Genomic DNA, 26,601 nt, shown 5'->3' with positions numbered 1-26,601 from the left:
CATCATGCCTCTGTCTGTGGGAGTCATGCTTGTAACTGTCAGCCTTGCAATGCCTCATGGGACTTGTAGTTCCACAACAGCTGGAGGGCCGCCAGTGACACCTGTGACCTAGGCGATCTGAACAGAAGTTCTCCTCTCCCCCTTCCTCCCCGCAGTCTTGTGGGACATATCACAGGTCCCAGATAACTGCGGGTCCTCTCACAAAGCACAGCACGACTTGTGCATGTGCAGTGGGCAGATAGCTGTGAAGCAGTAAGCAGCACAAACAGATGCCCACAGTTAAGATGGCGATGGATCACCGGACAGGTAAGCAAGTCACCAGCTACAAGATCCCCCCCCCCCCCCCGAGAGTGGAGAACTGCTTTAAAGGGGTTGTAAACCCTTACGGTTTTTTGCACCTGAATGCATTCTACTTTAAACACTTCAAAACTGGGCCGATTTTGACACTACTCGCATACATGTGAAAATCAGCATTTTGCTAGAAAATTACTTTGAACACCCAAACATTATTGGATTTTTAAACCAGAGACAGCAGATAATAAAATGGTGGTTGTTGCAATTTTTTCATATCACATGATGCTTTAAAAGACTTTACAGGTTACCAGTCGAGTTACACAACAGGTCTGGTGCTAGAATTATTGCTCTCCCCCTGGTTGCGGCGATACCTCATGAGTGGTGCGATCACCATTTAAATAAGTCTGTGGGACCTATGTATGTATTCACATTTATGCATGAGAACACGGGGATGGGGGCACCTTAAAAAAAAAAAAATATTTAAAAAGTGGAACTAAACCATTCACTAATGGTTTAAAGAAAAAAAAAAAAAAAAAAAAAAAAAAACTTGTGCTGTCAACCAAACTGTCAAAACATCAAATGGCTGGTGTCATAACTGATCACATGTGCACCACCATGGTAACTGCATATCAGACTAAGATAGCAGTTTCCTTGGCTGAAAAACATAGGAAGGTTTGTTTCAGCTTTATAAAAGTTTCTCCCCCCACTATCCCTTTCTACTTTTTTTTTTTTTTTTTTTATCATCAACTTTATCGGCATCACATGACATGAGCAACATCCTTTGTGACAGCATGGGCAGTAACTTTCCTGAGAGATGCGGGGTTTAATAGGCCCCAGATCTCTCCTTTGCTGTAAAAAAAAAATCTGATCAAACCAAGATTACTCTGTGTGGCCTGTAGAAGTGGTCAGGCGGCTGCAGAGTGGCTCAAATCACTTCTACATTAAAAGAGAAGGGTTTTTTTTTTTTTTTTTTTAAGATTTATACTAACCAAGGTAGATGCTGCATTTGTCCCCCGGTGCCTCTTCACTGAGAGCCGAGCGATCGAACATTGCCAATTGCTGGGTTTTCACAGCTCCGTGAGCAGAGAAGAGAGCTCTAGACCAGTGGTTCTCAACCCGGGGGTCGGGAGCCCCTAAGGGGTCGAATGATGATTTGCCAGGGGTCACCAAATCTGGTGCTGTTCCTAAAGCCCGCACCGCTCTCTGCCTTTTTGCGGCCGCCCACTGGAGCCCGCGGCCACCCACTTAACCTCTTCGCAGCCACCCATTCAGTTCACAGCATGGGTGGGGGGCAGAAACTAGAGGTCAGCCTATCTCCTGATTTCGGCATAGATGTCACTGCTGCGAGACACCACAATGTCGGAGACACAGTGAGTAACACTACCTGCGATTATAGTTGCCATTAAAAGTCCCCACTACAGTTCTCAGATCAAAAGATAACGTTGATCAAGAGCACCTTAGTTGGTTGATCAGAACTCCCCCTAGCATTGTCACTCATCCCACCCCCCACCGCACCAAGGAGTAAGAGAAGGAATAAAAATAGAGAATACTTAGAAGGGAGAGGAAAAGAGGGGAGGCTGGGGTGCCGGTCACTGCTAGAATGCATTAAGGTGAAAAAACACAAAGGTTTACAACCCCTTTAAATTACTGCAAACACATTTAACCACTTCAGCCCCGGAAGATTTGGCTGCTCAATGACCAGGCCATTTTTTGCGATACGGCACTGCGTCGCTTCAATGGACAATTGCGCGGTCGTGCAGCGCTGTACCAAAACAAAATTTGCATCCTTTTATCCCACAAATAATGCTTTCTTTTGGTGGTATTTGATCACCTCTTTGCACTATAATCAAAAAAAGACCGACAATTTTGAAAAAAACAATAGCTTTTACTTTTTGCTATAATAAATATCCCACATTTTTTATAAAAAACAACTAAGGCCAATATATTTTCTTTTACATATTTTTGGTTAAAAAAATAAATAATCACAATAAGCATATATTGATTTTTCCGCGCAAAAGTTATAGCGTCTACAAAATAGGGAATCGATTAATAGCATTTTTATTATTTTTTTTTTTTTTTTTAATAGTAATGGCAGCGATCTGCAATTTTTATCGAGACTGCAATACTGCAGTGGACAAATTGGACACTTTTTTGGGACCATTGACAATTATACAGCGATGAGTGCTATAAAAATGCACTGATTACTGTATGTCACTGGCAGGGAAGAGGTTAACACTAGGGGGCGATCAAGGGGTTAACCGTGTTCCCTGGATGTGTTCTAACTGTAGGGGGGAGGGGACTGTCTAGGAGGAGAGAGAGAGAGAGAGAGAGAGAGAGAGAGGAGAGAGAGAGAGAGAGAGAGAGAGAGAGAGAGAGAGAGAGAGAGAGAGAGAGAGAGAGAGAGAGAGAGAGAGAGAGAGAGAGAGAGAGAGAGAGAGAGAGAGAGAGAGATCGAGAGATCGGTGTACTTCGTATGAACACACAATCTGTCTCTACTCCCCTGCAAACACACAGATCCCGGTTCTCGCTCTGTCATGAGTGATAGCGGGAGCCCGCGGTCATTGGGCACTCTCATCAGCTCTGGGCACACACACCTCCAGCAGCGCGTGCCTCTACTGGCCAAAAGGCGAAGCGATGCAAGGCAATGTGGTTACGCCCAGCCGTGTCATTCTGCCGCAGTAAAATTGCGGCGGCTGGTTGGCAATCGGTTAAAGACACATGTGGAAAATACCATTATCCTGGCTGTGGATTATCACCAAAAACAGACACACACACCTGGTAGTGATAAAGTGAATATATTATCACGGTTTAAAGGATATGGAAGCTTACAACACTGTTAAACCTTTCTGCAAAGAATTTATACATTAGAAAAGTCAACCTTCAATATTTAGCAACTGTAAATTTAGAAAAGGGCAGTAATCTATATGTCCATAACACAGACGCCGAGAGGGAGGAGAAAAGATTTTTCAACTTCTCAGCTCCTTCTGGGCCACAAGCACCATAGAAAGTAACAACACAAAAAGAAGAAACGGGTTAACAGGTACAGTAAGCACAATTGTGTAAGGGGGGGTGGGGGGGTCCTGGGTGGAAGAGTACTAGTATATTCTGCTTGCAAACGTTGGGGCTCTTTGAAAAAAAAAGCTGAGTTAGACTTACCGGTAACTCCTTTTCTGAGAGTCTTCCAGGACAGCCCATGAGACCTTGGGCTCCTCCTACCAGGACAGGAAACACGTCACCCCCACCAGATAAAAGGGCGATCCTCCAGGCCCATGTCAGTATTCTCAAGAACCGTAGGACCCTGCAAAACATATGCATAATACACATAACTTCAGACAATACCGGGTGGGAATCCGGCTGTCCTGGAAGACTCTCAGAAAAGGAGTTACCGGTAAGTCTAACTCAGCTTTTCTCCAAGCGTCTTCCAGGACAGCCCATGAGACGATGAGCCAGAACTTACCAGTCTAGGGAGGGACAACTGCCTGAAGGACCTTACGACCAAACGCCTGCTCCTGAGCTGATAGGAGATCCAGGCGATAATGTTTAATGAAGGTCGAGTAACTGGACCAAGTGGCAGCCCTGCAAATTTGTTCCGGTGAGGCACCAGCCCTCTCAGCCCAAGACGTAGACAAGGCTCTAGTTGAGTGCGCAGTAACAAAAGGTGTAGGGACCTACCTAATTTTGTAAGCTTCCAAGATGGCTTGCTTTATCCATCTAGCCAATGTGGCTTTAGATGCACTATTCCCCTTGTGAACTCCAGAAAAGAGGACAAACAAGGCATCAGTTTTCCTAAAGGTCTTCATGACCTCAAGATAGACCAAGAGAATCCTTCTTACATCTAGAAAACTAAATTTTCTTTCTAAGTCGCCCTGTGGCGAACTACAAAAGCTTGGCAATACGATGTTCTGAGATCGGTGGAATGTACTTGCCACCTTGGGCAAAAAACCTGGATCGGTTCGTAACACAACTCGATCCTCAAAAATCGTGAGGAAGGGCTCCCTAACTGATAGGGCCTGCAACTCACTTACCCTACGAGCTGAGGTAACAGCTATAAGGAACACAGTTTTTAATGTAAGAAACTTAACTGACATACTTTCCAGAGGTTCAAACGGAAATTCTACCAGAGTTTGAAGTACTAGGGACAGATCCCACGTTGGACAACTTCTCACTACTACTGGTCTGGCCCTAGAGATAGATTTGAAAAATCTGGCTATAGTGGGATTTTCCAGGAGAGAAAACTGGAGGAACACACTAATAGCTGCCGCCTGTACCTTTAAGGTACTAACAGAAAGACCTTTGTCGACACCCTCTTGGAAAAATTCCAAAATAGACGGAATATCATGAGCTAATCTATCATTTTCAGATAACCATGAGTTAAACCTTTTCCAAACTTTGGAATATATGGCTCTAGTAACTGGCTTCCTGCAATTAACGAGAGTCCTGACTACTTTGTCAGAGAACCCTTGGGCGCTCAGTATCTTTTCTTCAGATACCAGGCCGTCAAGTTTAAGGAAACCACCTGAGGGTGTGATACTGGACCCTGCAATAATAGGTCTTCCCTTTTCAGAAGACTCCACGGAGGCTCTGAAACCAGAGACTGTAGCAGGGAAAACCATGGCCTCTTGGGCCAAAACGGGGCAATTAGAATCAGATCTGTCTCTTCCAGCCAAAACTTCCGGAGGACTTCTGGAATCAGCCTGATTGGCGGAAAGGCATAACATAGGCCTGGAGGCCACGGGTTTGCCAGAGCATCGATCCCCAAGGCTTGGTCTGCCGGGTTCATGGAAAAGAATATCTCCGTCTTGCGGTTGTTTCGGTTTGCGAACAAATCCGCTACCGGATAACCCCATCTCTTGGTGAGGTCTGCAAAGACTTCGGGATGAAGGGACCAGTTGTCTCGGTCTATCCTGTGACGGCTGAGATAATCTGCCAGGCAATTGTTTTTCCCCTTCAGGTGTACAGCAGAAATGGAGGCTAGATTCCCCTCTGCCCATGAAAGGATCTCCTGGGCAATGGACTGAAGCCTCCGGCTTCTCGTGCCTCCCTGCTTGTTGATATACGCAACTGTCGCTATATTGTCTGACAGGATTTGGAGGTTGTGACCCTGATCTCCATCTGAAAAGACTGGAGGGCTCTCTGGACTGCAAGCAGCTCTCTTTGATTGGATGAGGCCCTTGCCTCCTCTGGGGACCACTCTCCTTGTGCTACTGCATTGCTGAGGTGGGCCCCCCATCCCCAGGAACTCGCATCCGTGGTAATCCTTCGGGAAATGGGAAAGGACCATGGGAGACCTCCTGCTAGGTGCTGACCAGCTCTCCACCACCACAGGCTTCTTTTTATCCTGTCGGGAAGCCAGATCCTTGACTCCAGGGACCTTACGTCCCCGTCCCAGTTTCTTAAAAGAAACCTTTGTAACGGACGCTGACGGAGTCTCGCCCATGGTACTGCGGGAAAACATGAGGTCATAAGACCCACTGCCCTCGACACCTGTCTCAGAGAGACCGACTGGTTGGTCTGCAATGTTGACATAGTCTGGAACACTTTGGTAATCTTCTCCTGAGGAAGAAAAACTCTTTGGTTCACGGAGCAAAAATCGTAACCCAGATAAGTTACTTTCTGGGCCGGAATCAAGGACGATTTTTCTTTGTTTATTAGCCAGCCTAGGGACTGTAAGAAGTCCTGTACAGCCTGGAGATCTTCCAACAGCCTTTGGTATGATTTTGCCACTATCAGGAGGTCGTCTAAGTAAGGGATAACCGTTATTGCCTTTAATCTTAGAGGAGCCAGCACTTCCCCCAACACCTTCATAAAGATGCGTGGGGCTGAGGAAAGACCGAAGGGGAGGGCCTGAAATTGAATATGTCGGGTCCCCATACCCGTCTTCACTGCCAATCTCAAAAACTTTTGGAAGGCTGGATGGATAGGGATGTGAAGATAAGCATCCCTTAAGTCCAATGTGGCCATAAAGCAGTTTGGGTATAGTAGGTTTTTGATTGTAAAAACCGTCTCCATACGGAAATGCTTGTATTTGATGGACTTGTTTAAGGTCCGGAGATTCAGGATAAGTCGAAACTTTCCTACCGGCTTTCTGACCACAAATACATGGGAATAGAATCCCTTGCCCCGCTCCGATCAAGGAACAGGAATCAGGACTTTTTGATCTAATAAGTCTCCGATCTGGAGACCCAGAGCCCTCGCTTTCTCCCGATCTTGTGGAGGAAATGTGACCAACAAACGTTCTGGTGGTTGGTGAACAAACTCCAGCCTGTACCCGTTGGTCACTAGGTCCAGGACGAAGGGGCTCCGAGTGACTGCTGCCCACTGTGGGATGAAGGCCCTCAATCTCCCTCCCACCGGGGAACACAAGTCACTGCGGCTTGGCGGGCTGTTGAAGAGGGTTAAATAGCACTCCCCCTTTGCATCTGCCTTTGTGCCCAGTCCAATGCTTTTTCGGCCTGCTGTCCTTTTCTGTAGGACTCTGTTGCCTGTTTTGGCCACGAAAAAAATTTTCTGGCTGTCTGAACTCTCTTTTTCTCTGGAAACGCCTTTTTCTTATCAGCCGTGCGTTCCAGTGCCTCCTGTAGACCTGGGCCAAATAAATGATCGCCAGTTAAAGAAAGGCCACAAAGGCGCAACTTGGAGGCCGAGTCCCCTGACCAGGTCTTAAGCCAAAGGCTTCTCCTGGCCGAGTTCACTAGAGCCGAAGTCCTGGCTGACATTCTTACCGACTCAGCGGAAGAATCTGCCAAAAAACCCACTGCCTGAAATAGGAGAGGAAAAGACTTTAAAATTTGCTCTCTGGAGGTACCTGCTGACAGATGTGACTGAATCTGAGTCAACCAAACCTCCAGATTTCTGGCCACACAAGTGGAAGCCAAAGCTGGTTTCAGGTTTCCAACTGCTGAGTCCCAGGCTCTGTGGAGAAGGATATCCCCCCTCTTGTCCATCGGATCCTTAAGCGTACCCATATCATCAAACGCCAGGTCCGAGTTTTTTGAAACTTTTGAAAGAGGTGCGTCTAACTTGGGATTCTTATTCCATGGCTGCGCAGTGTCCTCATCAAAAGGAAACCTCCTTTTTAGGTTACTAGAGAATGGTTTTCTCTCAGGATTATCCCATTCCAGTTTAATAGTATCAACCAAAGAACTATGAACTGGAAACACTCTTGATTTTCTCTTATGTAATCCTTTATACATAAGATCATGTTTGGATAACTGAACCTCTTCCTCTTTTAATTCAAGGGTAGTATAGATAGCCTTTAATAAGTCATCTACATCCTCAACAGATAACTTAAATCTTGAGCCTCGAGTGGATTCTCTATCTCTGGGCTCTGTATCTGACCCCGATTCTTCCAGAGAAGAACGGGTAGATCTGACCTCAGCCTCAGTCTTCACTCTCTGCCTGCTGCGGAGTGCTTACTGACGCCTTCAGTGAAGACGGACTCTCTGCTGGAGTCTGGAGCTTGTCAATAAGCGTTCTAAAGGAACTGAAGGTGGACGCAAGCTCATCCCTAACAGAAGTAAGCATCTTCTGGCAAGAGGCAACCGGGTCATCCTTTACTAGGCCTTCTATACAGGTGCGACAAACTGCTTTGCTCCATGAGGAGCTCAATTTGTTTGCGCAAACCGCACATTTCCTTTTAAGTGGCTGCGCTTGGGCCTTGTCCTGAGTCTTGGTCTGCAAGACAAAATAAATGACCCACAATGTAATTAAAGCCACACAATCACTCCGTAACACCACGTGCAGGAGGGAGGAAATGTGTCCCCTTACACCCACTACTACAGAGGGGGAGGGGGGGGAGGGAACACTCACAGGGATAGTAAGGTGGTGACAGAACACCCCAGGCTTACCTGTGAGGTGCTGGTGTTGGGAACTGCATCCGCTGCCTGTGCAGGTACTGCAGGAGGATCCATTCTGCCCCTCTTGGTCATCCACAGCCTGGCTGCTTAACACCAAGAAACACCAGCAGCCAGCGCTCTCTGTTCGCGCCGTTTATGAAGACTGGAACCTCGTCTCCGGCGCCCGATGATGATGTCATATGCCCCGGAAGTTAACCCTCTCCAGGCACTTCCTGTGGGCCAGCTTGGAGCGCAATAGCTCCGCCCCCTCGAACGCTGCGGGCTTCCTCCATTCCTTGCTCAGATCAGCCAGGCTGTCGGCAGGGAAGGACAACCGAAGCTCAGCTGAGCTAGAGTGCAATGCACTGCGCTGGGGGCACGACCTCACACCGGTCCTGGCCCTCTCCAGGCACTGAGGACAGAGAACAGCAACCCAGCCAACCTCCCCAGCGGTGTGCTGCTTCTGGCAGAGGAAGAGGTAAGTGATATGCCCCAGAAAAAAAGCCATACAAAGCCCCTGCTTATAGGGCCTATGGGAGCAGGTTCCATGAACATGTTACCCCCCGTCCGGAGGAAACACAAATAACTGACATGGGCTGGAGGACCGCCCTTTTATCTGGTGGGGGTGACGTGTATTCCTGTCCTGGTAGGAGGAGCCCAAGGTCTCATGGGCTGTCCTGGAAGACGCTTGGAGAAAGTAGGTTTAATCAAGGAAAGGGAGACAGTAATCCTCTAGGAAATCCCGTTAGGTAGTGGTTGGTAAAAACAGAATTGCTAAAAGTGGTAGCTCCAAACAAGCATCCTCTGACACTAGAAAAGTTGTCTGTATGCAGCGTCTCTACTGTGTTAAAGGACGTTTTGGGTTTTCACCCGCTCATCAATCATCTGTGCGATGACACGATCGAAATTCCAAATGCTGGTCCAGGCACCTAGCAATGTTGTAAGGCACTGAAACACCTCCTGTTGGCCGATCAGGATGGCTGGTAGCTAAACTGGCAAGGTGACCGGACAGTGGCCGACTGAACACCTGGATGGATATTGTGATCCCGGAAGCGGTGTGGATTGTCTCTGCTGGGCGGCACTGGGATGCTGAGCACGGCGCCTGGGCTGAACGGTGGTGAACCGTGTAGTTGTCACTGTTCCTGGCTTCCCTCAGCCTCCTGTCAGCAATCACAGTAGTCTCAAGAAAAGAGTGGCTCTCTTCTTTCAGATGGAGTTTTACTACACAGTCCTGTCACCTCTCCTCCACTCTTCTGCTGACAGCACTCCCTCTGTGGAAAACATGTGTGTCTCTCTCTCTCTCTCTGCTTCCATCACCTCAGTCCTTCCCTCTCTTCCCTCAATCCTTCCCTCACCTCAGTCCGTTCCTCCCTTCCCTCACCTTAGCCCTTTCCTCTCTTCCCTCACCTCAGCCCTTTCCTCTCTTCCATCACCTCAGTCCTTCCCTCAACTCGGCCCTTCACCCTCTTCCAACACCTCGGCCCTTCACCCTCTTCCAACACCTCGGCCCTTCACCCTCTTCCAACACCTCGGCCCTTCACCCTCTTCCCTCACCTCACCTTCAGCCCTTCACCCTCTCTCCCATCACCTCGGCCCTTCCCTCTCTCCCATCACCTCGGCCCTTCCCTCTCTCCCATCACCTCGGCCCTTCCCTCTCTCCCATCACCTCGGCCCTTCCCTCTCTCCCATCACCTCGGCCCTTCCCTCTCTCCCATCACCTCGGCCCTTGCCTCTCTCCCATCACCTCGGCCCTTGCCTCTCTCCCATCACCTCGGCCCTTGCCTCTCTCCCATCACCTCGGCCCTTGCCTCTCTCCCATCACCTCGGCCCTTGCCTCTCTCCCATCACCTCGGCCCTTGCCTCTCTCCCATCACCTCGGCCCTTGCCTCTCTCCCATCACCTCGGCCCTTCTTTCTCTTCCCTCACCTCGGCCCTTCTTTCTCTTCCCTCACCTCGGCCCTTCTTTCTCTTCCCTCACCTCGGCTCTTCTTTCTCTTCCCTCACCTCGGCCCTTCTTTCTCTTCCCTCACCTCGGCCCTTCTTTCTCTTCCCTTCCCTCACCTCGGCCCTTCTTTCTCTTCCCTTCCCTCACCTCGGCCCTTCTTTCTCTTCCCTTCTCTCACCTCGGCCCTTCTTTCTCTTCCCTTCTCTCACCTCGGCCCTTCTTTCTCTTCCCTCACCTCTGCCCTTCCCTCGGCCCTTCTTTCTCTTCCCTCACCTTGGCACTTCCTGAAACTGCCTTTTTTTTCCCCTTCAGTGTCCTCTGTGTCTGAGTTTTCTGTAAGGACAAGTCAGAATCTCCCTGTCCCCATTTTGTGGCCAAAAGGAGAAATTGCATTACAACATGCCTGCTACATCAGTAACTGTTGACAAAAAAAAAAAAAAAACAAACACCATAGACAAACCTGGGGTAGTTCTTCAAGTCACCTGCACATAACTGACATCTTGCAGCCTCGGGATGCTCTGCACTTTGTGAATGGTCCTGCAGCCTCCTGTGATATGTCTCTGAAGGCTGGGGGAGGGGCAGAAGTGGGTGCAGGGAACTCTCAAAACCATGTACCCGCTCACCCACCCACCCCAAAAAAAAATTCCAAATATTACACAGGGGAGGAAGAAGAGCAGAATTTGGCCTTTTGGGTAAAGATCCGCTTTAAAATATATCTAAAAGGCAAAACTTTATTTTTCCCTTTAGCGCTCTTCCATTGCGGACAGCTTGGCCCGTGTACTGACAATGTGCTCATCCATAGACGGCCACTGACCCCCCACATCCACCTCCCGTTACTTCTACTACACAATAATCACCCACCGACCTCCCATTGCTCCAACAGCCGAGCCATATCCGCGTCATTGTAGTCCCGGATGTCCTTCTTCTTCCTCTTCTTCTCCTCGGCGGCAAAGGCCGCCGTTACACCGATAACCAGCAACACACAGAGACATACAACCCGTACACCGAGCGCCGCCATCTCTCCACACGCGCATGCGCCGACTGCAGAGCTCACAGGGGAAGAAGCCGAGCGCCGAGCTCGAGACAAAAATGTAGAGGACAGCAGTTAACCCCATATATGCCGGGCAACATTGGGAGACACGGGGAGGCACAGGAGAGTGCATGGACAGGAGTCAGAAGTGCATGGAGAGTGCATGGACAGGAGTACATGGAGAGCGCATGGAAAGCGCATGGACAGGAGTGCATGGAGAGCGCATGGACAGGAGTGCATGGAGAGCGCATGGACGGGAGTGCATGGAGAGCGCATGGACAGGAGTGCATGGAGAGAGCATGGACAGGAGTACATGGAGAGCGCATGGACAGGAGTGCATGGACAGGAGTACATGGAGAGCGCATGGACAGGAGTACATGGAGAGCGCATGGACAGGAGTGCATGGAGAGCGCATGGACAGGAGTGCATGGAGAGCGCATGGACAGGAGTGCATGGAGAGCGCATGGACAGGAGTGCATGGAGAGCGCATGGACAGGAGTGCATGGAGAGCGCATGGACAGGAGTGCATGGAGAGCGCATGGACAGGAGTGCATGGAGAGCGCATGGACAGGAGTGCATGGAGAGCGCATGGACAGGAGTGCATGGACAGGGGTGCGTGGAGAGCGCATGGACAGGGGTGCGTGGAGAGCGCATGGACAGGGGTGCGTGGAGAGCGCATGGACAGGGGTGCGTGGAGAGCGCATGGACAGGGGTGCGTGGAGAGCGCATGGACAGGGGTGCGTGGAGAGCGCATGGACAGGGGTGCGTGGAGAGCGCATGGACAGGGGTGCGTGGAGAGCGCATGGACAGGGGTGCGTGGAGAGCGCATGGACAGGGGTGCGTGGAGAGCGCATGGACAGGAGTGCGTGGAGAGCGCATGGACAGGAGTACATGAAGAGTGCATGGAGAGCACATGGACAGGAGTCAGGAGCGCATGGACAGGAGTGCATGAACAGGAGTCAGGAGCACATGGACGGGAGTGCATGGAGAGCACATGGACAGGAGTACATGGAGAGCGCATGGACGGGAGTGCATGGACAGGAGTCGAGAGCGCATGGACAGGAGTGCATGGAGAGAGCATGGACAGGAGTACATGGAGAGCGCATGGACAGGAGTGCATGGAGAGCGCATGGACAGGAGTGCATGGAGAGAGCATGGACAGGAGTACATGGAGAGCTCATGGACAGGAGTGCATGGACAGGAGTACGTGGAGAGCGCATGGACAGGGGTACGTGGAGAGCGCATGGACAGGGGTGCGTGGAGAGCGCATGGACAGGGGTGCGTGGAGAGCGCATGGACAGGGGTGCGTGGAGAGCGCATGGACAGGGGTGCGTGGAGAGCGCATGGACAGGGGTGCGTGGAGAGCGCATGGACAGGGGTGCGTGGAGAGCGCATGGACAGGGGTGCGTGGAGAGCGCATGGACAGGGGTGCGTGGAGAGCGCATGGACAGGGGTGCGTGGAGAGCGCATGGACAGGGGTGCGTGGAGAGCGCATGGACAGGGGTGCGTGGAGAGCGCATGGACAGGGGTGCGTGGAGAGCGCATGGACAGGGGTGCGTGGAGAGCGCATGGACAGGGGTGCGTGGACAGCGCATGGACAGGAGTGCGTGGAGAGCGCATGGACAGGAGTACATGGAGAGTGCATGGAGAGCACATGGACAGGAGTCAGGAGCGCATGGACAGAAGTGCATGAACAGGAGTCAGGAGCGCATGGACAGGAGTGTATGGAGAGCACATGGACAGGAGTACATGGAGAGCGCATGGACAGGAGTACATGGAGAGCGCATGGACAAGAGCGCATGGACAGCAGTGCATGGAGAGCGCATGGACAGGAGTGCATGGAGAGCGCATGGACAGGAGTCGAGAGCGCATGGACAGGAGTGCATGGAGAGTGCATGGACAGGAGTCGAGAGCGCATGGACAGGAGTGCATGGAGAGAGCATGGACGGGAGTACATGGAGAGAGCATGGACGGGAGTGCATGGAGAGCGCATGGACGGGAGTGCATGGAGAGCGCATGGACGGGAGTGCATGGAGAGCGCATGGACGGGAGTGCATGGAGAGCGCATGGACGGGAGTGCATGGAGAGCGCATGGACGGGAGTGCATGGAGAGCGCATGGACGGGAGTGCATGGACGGGAGTGCATGGAGAGCGCATGGACGGGAGTGCATGGAGAGCGCATGGACGGGAGTGCATGGAGAGCGCATGGACAAGAGCGCATGGACAGCAGTGCATGGAGAGCGCATGGACAGGAGTCGAGAGCGCATGGACAGGAGTGCATGGAGAGAGCATGGACAGGAGTGCATGGAGAGAGCATGGACAGGAGTACATGGAGAGCGCATGGATAGGAGTACATGGAGAGCGCATGGACAGGAGTACATGGAGAGCGCATGGACAAGAGCGCATGGACAGCAGTGCATGGAGAGCGCATGGACAGGAGTGCATGGAGAGCGCATGGACAGGAGTCGAGAGGGCATGGACAGGAGTGCATGGAGAGCGCATGGACAGGAGCGCATGGACAGGAGTACATGGAGAGCGCATGGACGGGAGTGCATGGAGAGCGCATGGACAGGAGCGCATGGACAGGAGTACATGGAGAGCGCATGGACGGGAGTGCATGGAGAGCGCATGGACGGGAGTGCATGGAGAGCGCATGGACGGGAGTGCATGGAGAGCGCATGGACGGGAGTGCATGGAGAGCGCATGGACGGGAGTGCATGGAGAGCGCATGGACGGGAGTGCATGGAGAGCGCATGGACGGGAGTGCATGGAGAGCGCATGGACGGGAGTGCATGGAGAGCGCATGGACAGGAGTGCATGGACAGGAGTACGCGGAGAGCGCATGGACAGGGGTATGTGGAGAGCGCATGGACAGGGGTGCGTGGAAAGCGCATGGACAGGGGTGCGTGGAGAGCGCATGGACAGGGGTGCGTGGATGAGCGCATGGACAGGGGTGCGTGGAGAGCGCATGGACAGGAGTGCGTGGAGAGCGCACGGACAGGAGTGCGTGGAGAGCGCACGGACAGGAGTGCGTGGAGAGCGCATGGACAGGAGTGCGTGGAGAGCGCATGGACAGGAGTGCGTGGAGAACGCATGGACAGGAGTGCGTGGAGAGCGCATGGACAGGAGTACATGGAGAGTGCATGGAGAGCACATGGACAGGAGTGCATGAACAGGAGTCAGGAGCGCATGGACAGGAGTGTATGGAGAGCACATGGACAGGAGTTCATGGAGAGTGCATGGACAGGAGTACATGGAGAGCGCATGGACAGGAGTGCATGGAGAGCGCATGGACAGGAGTGCATGGAGAGCGCATGGACAGGAGTGCATGGAGAGCGCATGGACAGGAGTGCATGGAGAGCGCATGGACAGGAGTACATGGAGAGCGCATGGACAGGAGCGCATGGACAGGAGTGCATGGAGAGCGCATGGACAGGAGTGCATGGAGAGCGCATGGACAGGAGTCGAGAGCGCATGGACAGGAGTGCATGGAGAGCGCATGGACAGGAGTCGAGAGCGCATGGACAGGAGTGCATGAAGAGCGCATGGACAAGAGTCAGGAGTGCATGGACAGGAGTACATGGAGAGTGCATGGACAGGAGTCGAGAGCGCATGGACAGGAGTGCATGGAGAGAGCATGGACAGGAGTGCATGGAGAGAGCATGGACAGGAGTGCATGGAGAGAGCATGGACAGGAGTACATGGAGAGAGCATGGACAGGAGTGCATGGACAGGAGTACATGGAGAGCGCATGGACAGGAGCGCATATACAGGAGTACATGGAGAGCGCACGGACGGGAGTGCATGGAGAGCGCACGGACGGGAGTGCATGGAGAGCGCACGGACGGGAGTGCATGGAGAGCGCATGGACGGGAGTGCATGGAGAGTGCATGGACGGGAGTGCATGGAGAGTGCATGGACAGGAGTGCATGAAGAGCGCATGGACAGGAGTGCATGGAGAGCACATGGACAGGAGTCAGGAGCGCATGGACAGGAGTCAGGAGCGCATGGACAGGACTGCATGGAGAGCGCATGGACAGGAGTTCGTGGAGAGCGCATGGACAGGAGTTCGTGGAGAGCGCATGGACAGGAGTTCGTGGAGAGCGCATGGACAGGAGTTCGTGGAGAGCGCATGGACAGGGGTACGTGGAGAGCGCATGGACAGGGGTACGTGGAGAGCGCATGGACAGGGGTACGTGGAGAGCGCATGGACAGGGGTACGTGGAGAGCGCATGGACAGGGGTACGTGGAGAGCGCATGGACAGGGGTACGTGGAGAGCGCATGGACAGGGGTACGTGGAGAGCGCATGGACAGGGGTACGTGGAGAGCGCATGGACAGGGGTACGTGGAGAGCGCATGGACAGGGGTACGTGGAGAGCGCATGGACAGGGGTACGTGGAGAGCGCATGGACAGGGGTACGTGGAGAGCGCATGGACAAGGGTACGTGGAGAGCGCATGGACAGGAGTCAGAAGTGCATGGAGAGTGCATGGACGGGAGTACATGGACAGGAGTCAGGAGTGCATGGAGAGCACATGGACAGGAGTCAGGAGTGCATGGAGAGCACATGGACAGGAGTCAGGAGCGCATGGACAGGAGTGCATGGAGAGCACATGGACAGGAGTGCATGGACAGGAGTTCATGGAGAGCACATGGACAGGAGTACATGGAGAGCGCATGGACAGGAGTACATGGAGAGCACATGGACAGGAGCGCATGGACAGGAGTGCATGCAGAGCGCATGGACAGGAGTGCATGCAGAGCGCATGGACAGGAGTTCATGCAGAGCGCATGGACAGGAGTTCATGCAGAGCGCATGGACAGGAGTCAGGAGTACATGGAGAGCACATGGACAGGAGTACATGGAGAGCACATGGACAGGAGTACATGGAGAGCACATGGACAGGAGTACATGGAGAGCACATGGACAGGAGTACATGGAGAGCACATGGACAGGAGTACATGGAGAGCACATGGACAGGAGTACATGGAGAGCACATGGACAGGAGTACATGGAGAGCACATGAACTGGAGTACATGGACAGGAGTCAGGAGTGCATGGAGAGCACATGGACAGGAGTCAGGAGTGCATGGAGAGCACATGGACAGGAGTCAGGAGTGCATGGAGAGCACATGGACAGGAGTCAGGAGTGCATGGAGAGCACATGGACAGGAGTCAGGAGTGCATGGAGAGCACATGGACAGGAGTCAGGAGTGCATGGAGAGCACATGGACAGGAGTCAGGAGCGCATGGACGGGAGTGCATGGAGAGCGCATGGACAGGAGTGCATGGAGAGCGCATGGACAGGAGTGCATGGAGAGCGCATGGACAGGAGTTCATGGAGAGCGCACGGACAGGAGTACATGGAGAGCGCAAGGACAGGAGTGCATGGAGAGCGCACGGACAGGAGTGCATGGAGAGCGCACGGACAGGAGTGCATGGAGAGCGCACGGACAGGAGTGCATGGAGAGCGCACGGACAGGAGTGCATGGAGAGCGCACGGACAGGAGTGCATGGAGAGCGCACGGACAGGAGTGCATGGAGAGCACACGGACAGGAGTAAATAGAGAGTGCATAGTCAGGAGGAGTGCATGGAGAGCACATGGACAGGAGTCAGGAGCGCATGGACAGGAGTGCATGAAGAGCGCATGGATAGGAGTGCATGAAGAGCGCATGGACAGGAGTACATGGAGAGTGCATGGACAGGAGTCAGAAGTGCATGAACAGGAGTCAGGAGCGCATGGACAGGAGTGCATGGAGAGCGCATGGACAAGAGTCAGGAGCGCATGGACAGGAGTTCATGGAGATCGCATGGACAGGAGTTCATGGAGAGCGCATGGACAGGAGTTCATGGAGAGCGCATGGTCAGGAGCGCATGCACAGGAGTGCATGGAGAGCGCATGGACAGGAGCCAGGAGTGCATGGACAGGATTACATGGAGAGCACATGGACAGGAGTTAGGAGCGCATGGACAGGACTGCATGGAGAGCGCATGGACAGGACTGCATGGAGAGCGCATGGACAGGACTGCATGGAGAGCGCATGGACAGGAGTTCGTGGAGAGCGCATGGACAGGAGTTCGTGGAGAGCGCATGGACAGGAGTTCGTGGAGAGCGCATGGACAGGTGTTCGTGGAGAGCGCATGGACAGGAGTTCGTGGAGAGCGCATGGACAGGAGTTCGTGGAGAGCGCATGGACAGGAGTTCGTGGAGAGCGCATGGACAGGAGTTCGTGGAGAGCGCATGGACAGGGGCACGTGGAGAGCGCATGGACAGGGGCACGTGGAGAGCGCATGGACAGGGGCACGTGGAGAGCGCATGGACAGGGGTACGTGGAGAGCGCATGGACAGGGGTACGTGGAGAGCGCATGGACAGGGGTACGTGGAGAGCGCATGGACAGGGGTACGTGGAGAGCGCATGGACAGGGGTACGTGGAGAGCGCATGGACAGGGGTACGTGGAGAGCGCATGGACAGGGGTACGTGGAGAGCGCATGGACAGGGGTACGTGGAGAGCGCATGGACAGGGGTACGTGGAGAGCGCATGGACAGGGGTACGTGGAGAGCGCATGGACAGGGGTACGTGGAGAGCGCATGGACAGGGGTACGTGGAGAGCGCATGGACAGGGGTACGTTTAGAGCGCATGGACAGGGGTACGTTTAGAGCGCATGGACAGGAGTCAGAAGTGCATGGAGAGTGCATGGACGGGAGTACATGGACAGGAGTCAGGAGTGCATGGAGAGCACATGGACAGGAGTCAGGAGTGCATGGAGAGCACATGGACAGGAGTCAGGAGCGCATGGACAGGAGTGCATGGAGAGCACATGGACAGGAGTGCATGGACAGGAGTTCATGGAGAGCGCATGGACAGGAGTTCATGGAGAGCGCATGGACAGGAGTACATGGAGAGCGCATGGACAGGAGTACATGGAGAGCGCATGGACAGGAGTACATGGAGAGCGCATGGACAGGAGTACATGGAGAGCGCATGGACAGGAGTACATGGAGAGCGCATGGACAGGAGTACATGGAGAGCACATGGACAGGAGCGCATGGACAGGAGTGCATGCAGAGCGCATGGACAGGAGTGCATGCAGAGCGCATGAACAGGAGTGCATGCAGAGCGCATGGACAGCAGTCAGGAGTACATGGAGAGCACATGGACAGGAGTCAGGAGTACATGGAGAGCACATGGACAGGAGTACATGGAGAGCACATGGACAGGAGTACATGGAGAGCACATGGACAGGAGTCAGGAGTACATGGAGAGCACATGGACAGGAGTACATGGAGAGCGCATGGACAGGATTACGTGGAGAGCGCATGGACAGGAGTACGTGGAGAGCGCATGGACAGGAGTTCGTGGAGAGCGCATGGACAGGAGTGCGTGGAGAGCGCATGGACAGGAGTGCGTGGAGAGCGCATGGACAGGAGTGCGTGGAGAGCGCATGGACAGGAGTGCGTGGAGAGCGCATGGACAGGAGTGCGTGGAGAGCGCATGGACAGGAGTGCGTGGAGAGCGCATGGACAGGAGTGCGTGGAGAGCGCATGGACAGGAGTGCGTGGAGAGCGCATGGACAGGAGTGCGTGGAGAGCGCATGGACAGGAGTGCGTGGAGAGCGCATGGACAGGAGTGCGTGGAGAGCGCATGGACAGGAGTGCGTGGAGAGCGCATGGACAGGAGTTCATGGAGAGCGCATGGACAGGAGTTCATGGAGAGCGCATGGACAGGAGTTCATGGAGAGCGCATGGACAGGAGTTCATGGAGAGCGCATGGACAGGAGTTCATGGAGAGCGCATGGACAGGAGTTCATGGAGAGCGCATGGACAGGAGTTCATGGAGAGCGCATGGACAGGAGTTCATGGGCAGGAGTCAGGAGTTCATGGGCAGGAGTCAGGAGTGCATGGGCAGGAGTCAGGAGTGCATGGAAAGGAGTCAGGAGTACATGGAGAGTGCATGGTCAGGGTACATGGAGAGTGCATGGATAGGGAGAGTGCATGGACAGGAGTACATGGAGAGTGCATGGTCAGGAGTACATGGAGAGTGCATGGTCAGGAGTACATGGAGAGTGCATGGTCAGGAGTACATGGAGAGTGCATGGTCAGGGGTACATGGAGAGTGCATGGACAGGGGTACATGGAGAGTGCATGGACAGGGGTACATGGAGAGTGCATGAACAGGGGTACATGGAGAGTGCATTGACAGGGGTACATGGAGAGTGCATGAACAGGGGTACATGGAGAGTGCATTGACAGGGGTACATGGAGAGTGCATTGACAGGGGTACATGGAGAGCGCATGGTCAGGAGTACATGGAGAGCGCATGGTCAGGAGTACATGGAGAGTGCATGGGCAGGAGTCAGGAGTACATGGGAAGGAGTGCATGGTCAGGAGTACATGGAGAGTGCATGGACAGGAGTTCATGGAGAGCGCATGGACAGGAGTACATGGAGAGCGCATGGACAGGAGTACATGGAGAGCGCATGGACAGGAGTTCGTGGAGAGCGCATGGACAGGAGTTTGTGGAGAGCGCATGGACAGGAGTTTGTGGAGAGCGCATGGACGGGGGTACGTGGAGAGCGCATGGACGGGGGTACGTGGAGAGCGCATGGACGGGGGTACGTGGAGAGCGCATGGACGGGGGTACGTGGAGAGCGCATGGACGGGGGTACGTGGAGAGCGCATGGACGGGGGTACGTGGAGAGCGCATGGACGGGGGTACGTGGAGAGCGCATGGACGGGGGTACGTGGAGAGCGCATGGACGGGGGTACGTGGAGAGCGCATGGACGGGGGTACGTGGAGAGCGCATGGACGGGGGTACGTGGAGAGCGCATGGACGGGGGTACGTGGAGAGCGCATGGACGGGGGTACGTGGAGAGCGCATGGACGGGGGTACGTGGAGAGCGCATGGACGGGGGTACGTGGAGAGCGCATGGACGGGGGTACATGGAGAGCGCATGGACAGGGGTACATGGAGAGCGCATGGACAGGGGTACATGGAGAGCGCATGGACAGGGGTACATGGAGAGCGCATGGACAGGGGTACATGGGGAGCTCATGGTCAGGAGTACATGGAGAGTGCATGGGCAGGTGTCAGGAGTGCATGGGCAGGAGTACATGGGCAGAAGTCAGGAGTACATGGGCAGGAGTGCATGGGTAGGAGTCAGGAGTACATGGGCAGGAGTACATGGGTAGGAGCAATAGCAGAGAATTAGGAGCTTTGTAAATTCACCGGCATTGACACAAGGTGAGCCATCACTATGTACAGCGCTGATGTCCCGGTGACACAGGATTACATGGCATTCTATGTGAGCAGATTGGGGTCTGTCCATGGGTGGCAGGGAGCAGTAATTGCGGATGGGGGTGTCATTCTGTGGGGGTTGGGGTCTGTCAATGGGGAACGGGGGTCAGGGATGGGAGATATCAGCCTGGGGGAAAGGGGGGGGTCTGTCAGTGGGGGGGGGGCAGTGGTTTGGAGTGGGGGGTGGTGTCTTTCAGTGTGGGGGGGGGGGGCGGGGGTCAGTAGTTGTTGGGCTCTGCTAGTGGGGGAGTAGGGATCAGTGGTGGGTTGTTCCAGCCTGTGAGCTTTGGGGTCTGTCAGTGGGGGGGCAGTAGTTTGGGGTGGGGGGTGTCAGTCTGGGGGGAAGTGGGGGGCGGGGGTCAAGGATGGGAGATGTCAGTCTGAGGAGGTGGGGGTCAGTGGTTTGGGATGGGTGGTGTCAGTCTGGGGGGGGTGGAGGTCTGTCCTGTCCGAGGTTGCAGGGGTTGCAGGAGGCAGGAGTGCATGGGCAGGAGGCAGGAGTGCATGGAAAGGAGTCAGGAGTACATGGAAAGGAGTGCATGGTCAGGAGTACATGGAGAGTGCATGGACAGGAGTCAGGAGTGCATGGAGAGCACATGGACAGGAGTCAGGAGTGCATGGAGAGCACATGGACAGGAGTCAGGAGCGCATGGACGGGAGTGCATGGAGAGCGCATGGACAGGAGTACATGGAGAGTGCATGGACAGGGGTACATGGAGAGTGCATGGACAGGGGTACATGGAGAGTGCATGGACAGGGGTACATGGAGAGTGCATGGACAGGGGTACATGGAGAGTGCATGGACAGGGGTACATGGAGAGTGCATGGACAGGGGTACATGGAGAGTGCATGGACAAGGGTACATGGAGAGTGCATGAACAGGGGTACATGGAGAGTGCATAGACAGGGGTACATGGAGAGTGCATGAACAGGGGTACATGGAGAGTGCATTGACAGGGGTACATGGAGATTGCATTGACAGGGGTACATGGAGAGCGCATGGACAGGAGTACATGGAGAGCGCATGGACAGGAGTACATGGAGAGCGCATGGTCAGGAGTACATGGAGAGCGCATGGTCAGGAGTACATGGTGAGTACATGGGCAGGAGTCAGGAGTGCATGGGCAGGAGTCAGAAGTACATGGGAAGGAGTGCATGGACAGGAGTACATGGAGAGCGCATGAACAGGAGTACATGGAGAGCGCATGGGCAGGAGTTCATGGAGAGCGCATGGGCAGGAGTACATGGAGAGCGCATGGACAGGAGTACATGGAGAGCGCATGGACAGGAGTACATGGAGAGCGCATGGACAGGAGTACATGGAGAGCGCATGGACAGGAGTACATGGAGAGCGCATGGACAGGAGTACATGGAGAGCGCATGGACAGGAGTACATGGAGAGCGCATGGACAGGAGTACATGGAGAGCGCATGGACAGGAGTACATGGAGAGCGCATGGACAGGAGTACATGGAGAGCGCATGGACAGGAGTTCATGGAGAGCGCATGGACAGCGCATGGACAGGAGTTCATGGAGAGCGCATGGACAGGAGTCGGGAGTGCATGGGCAGGAGTCGGGAGTGCATGGGCAGGAGTCGGGAGTGCATGGGCAGGAGTCGGGAGTGCATGGGCAGGAGTCGGGAGTGCATGGGCAGGAGTCGGGAGTGCATGGAAAGGAGTCGGGAGTGCATGGAAAGGAGTCGGGAGTGCATGGAAAGGAGTCGGGAGTGCATGGAAAGGAGTCGGGAGTGCATGGAAAGGAGTTCATGGACAGGAGTACATGGAAAGGAGTTCATGGACAGGAGTACATGGAGAGTGCATAGACAGGGGTACATGGAGAGTGCATAGACAGGGGTACATGGAGAGTGCATAGACAGGGGTACATGGAGAGTGCATGGACAGGGGTACATGGAGAGTGCATGGACAGGGGTACATGGAGAGTGCATGGACAGGGGTACATGGAGAGTGCATGGACAGGGGTACATGGAGAGTGCATGGACAGGGGTACATGGAGAGTGCATGGACAGGGGTACATGGAGAGTGCATGGACAGGGGTACATGGAGAGTGCATGGACAGGGGTACATGGAGAGTGCATGGACAGGGGTACATGGAGAGTGCATGGACAGGGGTACATGGAGAGTGCATGGACAGGGGTACATGGAGAGCGCATGTTCAGGAGTACATGGAGAGTGCATGGGCAGGAGTCAGAAGTACATGGGAAGGAGTGCATGGTCAGGAGTACATGGAGAGTGCATTATTATTATTATTATTATTATTCAGGATTTATATAGCGCCAACAGTTTACGCAGCGCTTTACAATATAAAAGGGAGACAATACAGTTATAATACAATACAATAGGATTAAGAGGGCCCTGCTCAGAAGAGCTTATAATCTAATAAGGTGGGGCAAGTGGTACAAAAGGTTGTAACTGTGGGGAATGAGCTGGTGGAAGTGGTAGGAGATTAGTTGGAGACATGATAGGCTTTCCTGAAGAGATGAGTTTTCAGGGATTGCCTGAAGGTAGCAAGAGTAGGGGATAGCCGGATAGATGGAGGTAGCGAGTTCCAGAGGATGGGAGAGGCTCTGGAGAAATCCTGGAGACGAGCATGGGAGGAAGAGATGAGAGAGCTTGAAAGCAGGAGGTCTTGAGAAGAGCGGAGAGGTCGATTTGGGCGATATTTGGAGACAAGATTAGTGATGTAGCTTGGGGCAGAGTTGTGAATGGCTTTGTATGTTGTGGTTAGAATTTTGAATTTAATTCGCTGGGTGATTGGGAGCCAGTGTAGGGATTGAAGTAGAGGGTTGGCAGACACTGAGCGGTTGGTAAGGTGGATAAGTCTGGCAGCAGCATTCATGATAGACTGAAGAGGGGATAGCCTATGGAGCGGTAGGCCAATGAGAAGGGAGTTGCAATAGTCAAGGCGAGAGATAACAAGGGAGTGAATGAGGAGCTTGGTGGTTTCATTTGTTAAAAAAGGGCGAATTTTAGAGATGTTACGGAGGTGAATTCTACAAACTTTTGACAGCGATTGGATTTGAGGCTGAAATGACAAGTCAGAGTCTAGGATTACACCAAGTACCCTAGCGTGAGGGGAGGGACTGATGGTTGCATTGTTGATTTTGATGGAAAAGTCATGGAGGGGGGCACGGGCAGGGGGGAATATTAATAGCTAAGTTTTAGAGAGATTTAGTTTAAGGAAGTGGTGCGACATCCATGCTGATATGTCAGTTAGTAAGTTAGTAATGCGAGAGGAGACTGAAGGAGTGAGGTGAGGAGTAGACAGATAGATTTGGGTGTCATCAGCGTATAAGTGGTATTGGAAGCCGTGGGCAGTTATTAAGTGACCAAGGGAGGAGGTGTAGATAGAGAAGAGAAGGGGTCCAAGAACCGAGCCTTGGGGGACCCCCACAGAAAGGGGCAATGGAGAAGAGGAGACAGAGTTGTAGGTGACACTGAAGGAGCGCTGTGATAAATAGCCAGAGAACCAGGATAGAGCAGAATCTCGGAGGCCAAGGGAATGTAGTTTATTGAGAAGGAGCGGGTGGTCAACAGTATCAAAGGCCGCAGAAAGGTCAAGTAGTAGGAGTATGGAGTACTGGCTGTTGGTTTTAGCAGTTAGTAAATCGTTAGTGAGTTTTAGTAAGGTAGTTTCCGTGGAGTGCTGCGAGCGAAAGCCAGACTGTAAGGGGTCAAGAAGGTTATTTTCATTGAGGTAGGAGCTAAGACGGTTGTAGACTAAGCGTTCTAGAAGTTTAGAGGTGAATGGGAGTAATGAGATGGGTCTTAAGTTGTTCAGGTCGGTAGGGTCCAGTGAGGGCTTTTTAAGAATGGGAGTGATCTGTGCATGTTTTAGAGGGGAGGGGAAAATGCCACTAGAAAGGGAGAGATTGAAGATGTGGGTGAGGGAGCATAGGATAGAAGAAGAGGGTGACCATAGTAGTTGTGAGGGAACAGGATCCAAGGGACAATTGGTTAGGTGGGCATCCGAGAAAATTTTTGTAACCTCTTCCGTAGTAGCCAATTCAAAAGAGGAGAGTGTTGAATGTGCTGCTGGGCAAGGTATGATGGGTGGGGAAGACGTACGCACAGTGGAGATGTCCTCACGAATTGCATCGATCTTGTCTTTGAAGTGATTGGCAATCTCTTGGGCAGTGAGTGAGTTAGTGGGTAGAGGGGGTGGTGGACGAAGCAGAGAGTTAAAGGTTGAGAAGAGCCGACGGGGACTGGATGACAAGGAATTAATAAGAGAGACAAAGTAGGCTTGTTTGGCAGCATGGAGGCATGAATTGTATTTTAGAAGGGCAGATTTATATAGGGTGAAGTCTTGTAGGCATTTGGTTTTACGCCACAGTCGTTCAAGAGCACGGCAATGTCTCTTGAGATTTCTAGTGTTGTCAGTTTGCCAGGGTTGTAATGGTCGGGGCCTAATTCTGCGTGTGGTTAGAGTAGCAAGTGCATCTAGTGATGATGAGAGTGAACTGTTGTAGACAGAAGTGGCCACGTCAGGACAGGACAGGGGAGAGATTATATCATATAGGTGGTCAGTAGCAGAATAGAGAAGAGAAGGGTTAAAGTGGCGAAGGTTTCTACAAGTAATTGTTTGCTGCTTGGAGGGATGGGTGGTTGGAGGCAAGGATACAGTGAAAGTAATGAGGTTGTGATCAGATAGAGGAAAGGGGGTGTTGGTGAGGTTGCCAGGGTTGCAGAGATGGGAGAATACAAGGTCAAGGGTATTACCATTGGAGTGAGTGGAAGTATGTGTCCATTGGGTTAGGTCAAAAGATGAGGTTAAGTTGAGAATTATCAACTTATCAGGAGTACATGGAGAGTGCATGGACAGGGGTACATGGAGAGTGCATGGTCAGGAGTACGTGGAGAGCGCATGGACAGGGGTACGTGGAGAGCGCATGGACAGGGGTACGTGGAGAGCGCATGGACAGGGGTACGTGGAGAGCGCATGGACAGGGGTACGTGGAGAGCGCATGGACAGGGGTACGTGGAGAGCGCATGGACAGGGGTACGTGGAGAGCGCATGGACAGGGGTACGTGGAGAGCGCATGGACAGGGGTACGTGGAGAGCGCATGGACAGGGGTACGTGGAGAGCGCATGGACAGGGGTACGTGGAGAGCGCATGGACAGGGGTACGTGGAGAGCGCATGGACAGGGGTACGTGGAGAGCGCATGGACAGGGGTACATGGAGAGCGCATGGACAGGGGTACATGGAGAGCGCATGGTCAGGAGTACATGGAGAGTGCATGGGCAGGAGTACATGGGCAGAAGTCAGGAGTACATGGGCAGGAGTGCATGGGTAGGAGCAATAGCAGAGAATTAGGAGCTTTGTAAATTCACCGGCATTGACACAAGGTGAGCCATCACTATGTACAGCGCTGATGTCCCGGTGACACAGGATTACATGGCATTCTATGTGAACAGATTGGGGTCTGTCCGTGGGTGGCAGGAAGCAGTAATTGCGGATGGGGGTGTCATTCTGTGGGGGTTGGGGTCTGTCAACGGGGAACGGGGGTCAGGGATGGGAGATATCAGCCTGGGGGAAGGGGGGGGGGTCTGTCAGTGGGGGGGGGCAGTGGTTTGGAGTGGGGGGTGGTGTCTTTCAGTGTGGGGGGGGGGGGGTCAGTAGTTGTTGGGCTCTGCTAGTGGGGGAGTAGGGATCAGTGGTGGGTGGTGCCAGCCTGTGAGGGTTGGGGTCTGTCAGTGGGGGGGCAGTAGTTTGGGGTGGGGGGTGTCAGTCTGGGGGGAAGTGGGGGGCGGGGTCAAGGATGGGAGATGTCAGTCTGAGGGGGTGGGGGTCAGTGGTTTGGGATGGGTGGTGTCAGTCTGGGGGGGTGGAGGTCTGTCCGAGGTTGCAGGGGTTGGTAGTTTGGGATGTCAGTCTAGGGGTGAAGACTTTCAGTGGGGTGCATGGGTCAATAGTTGGGGATGGGGGGTGTCATTCTGGGGGAGTGGGGGTCTGCCCCAAGTCGGTCAGTCGGCCCCGCACTTACCCCATCTAGGTCGTGGGCAGCTTTGGCTCCTTCCTACATCTCCTCCTCCTCGGCAGTGGCTTCCTCCCTGGCGGCTTCACCCTGCGTCTCGGGCTTCACAGTGGCTTCCTCCTCTGCGGCTTCCCTCGGCGCAGCGGCCAATACGATCGTTTCTCCTCGACCAATCGGGTCTTAAGACCTGCTTCCTGA

General features: G+C 53.6%; 1 protein-coding gene across 1 annotated transcript in view; it reads right to left on the bottom strand.

The window, feature by feature from the left end:
* MESD (mesoderm development LRP chaperone) overlaps positions 1–11,151 on the bottom strand; it is a 30,871-nt gene extending 19,720 nt beyond the window's left edge. Inside the window, exon 1 of the mRNA XM_073610091.1 lies at positions 10,940–11,151. Coding sequence (XP_073466192.1) covers positions 10,940–11,092 — 153 coding nt within the window. The 5' untranslated portion in view covers positions 11,093–11,151. The remainder of the gene's footprint in view (positions 1–10,939) is intronic.
* Between the last annotated feature and the right edge of the window lie 15,450 nt (positions 11,152–26,601).

This window comes from Aquarana catesbeiana, linkage group LG13, assembly GCF_042186555.1.
Source record: "Aquarana catesbeiana isolate 2022-GZ linkage group LG13, ASM4218655v1, whole genome shotgun sequence".
Lineage (NCBI taxonomy): Eukaryota > Metazoa > Chordata > Amphibia > Anura > Ranidae > Aquarana > Aquarana catesbeiana.
The sequence above is the reverse complement of the archived record's forward strand: the minus strand, read 5'-3'. Positions and strand labels throughout refer to the sequence as shown.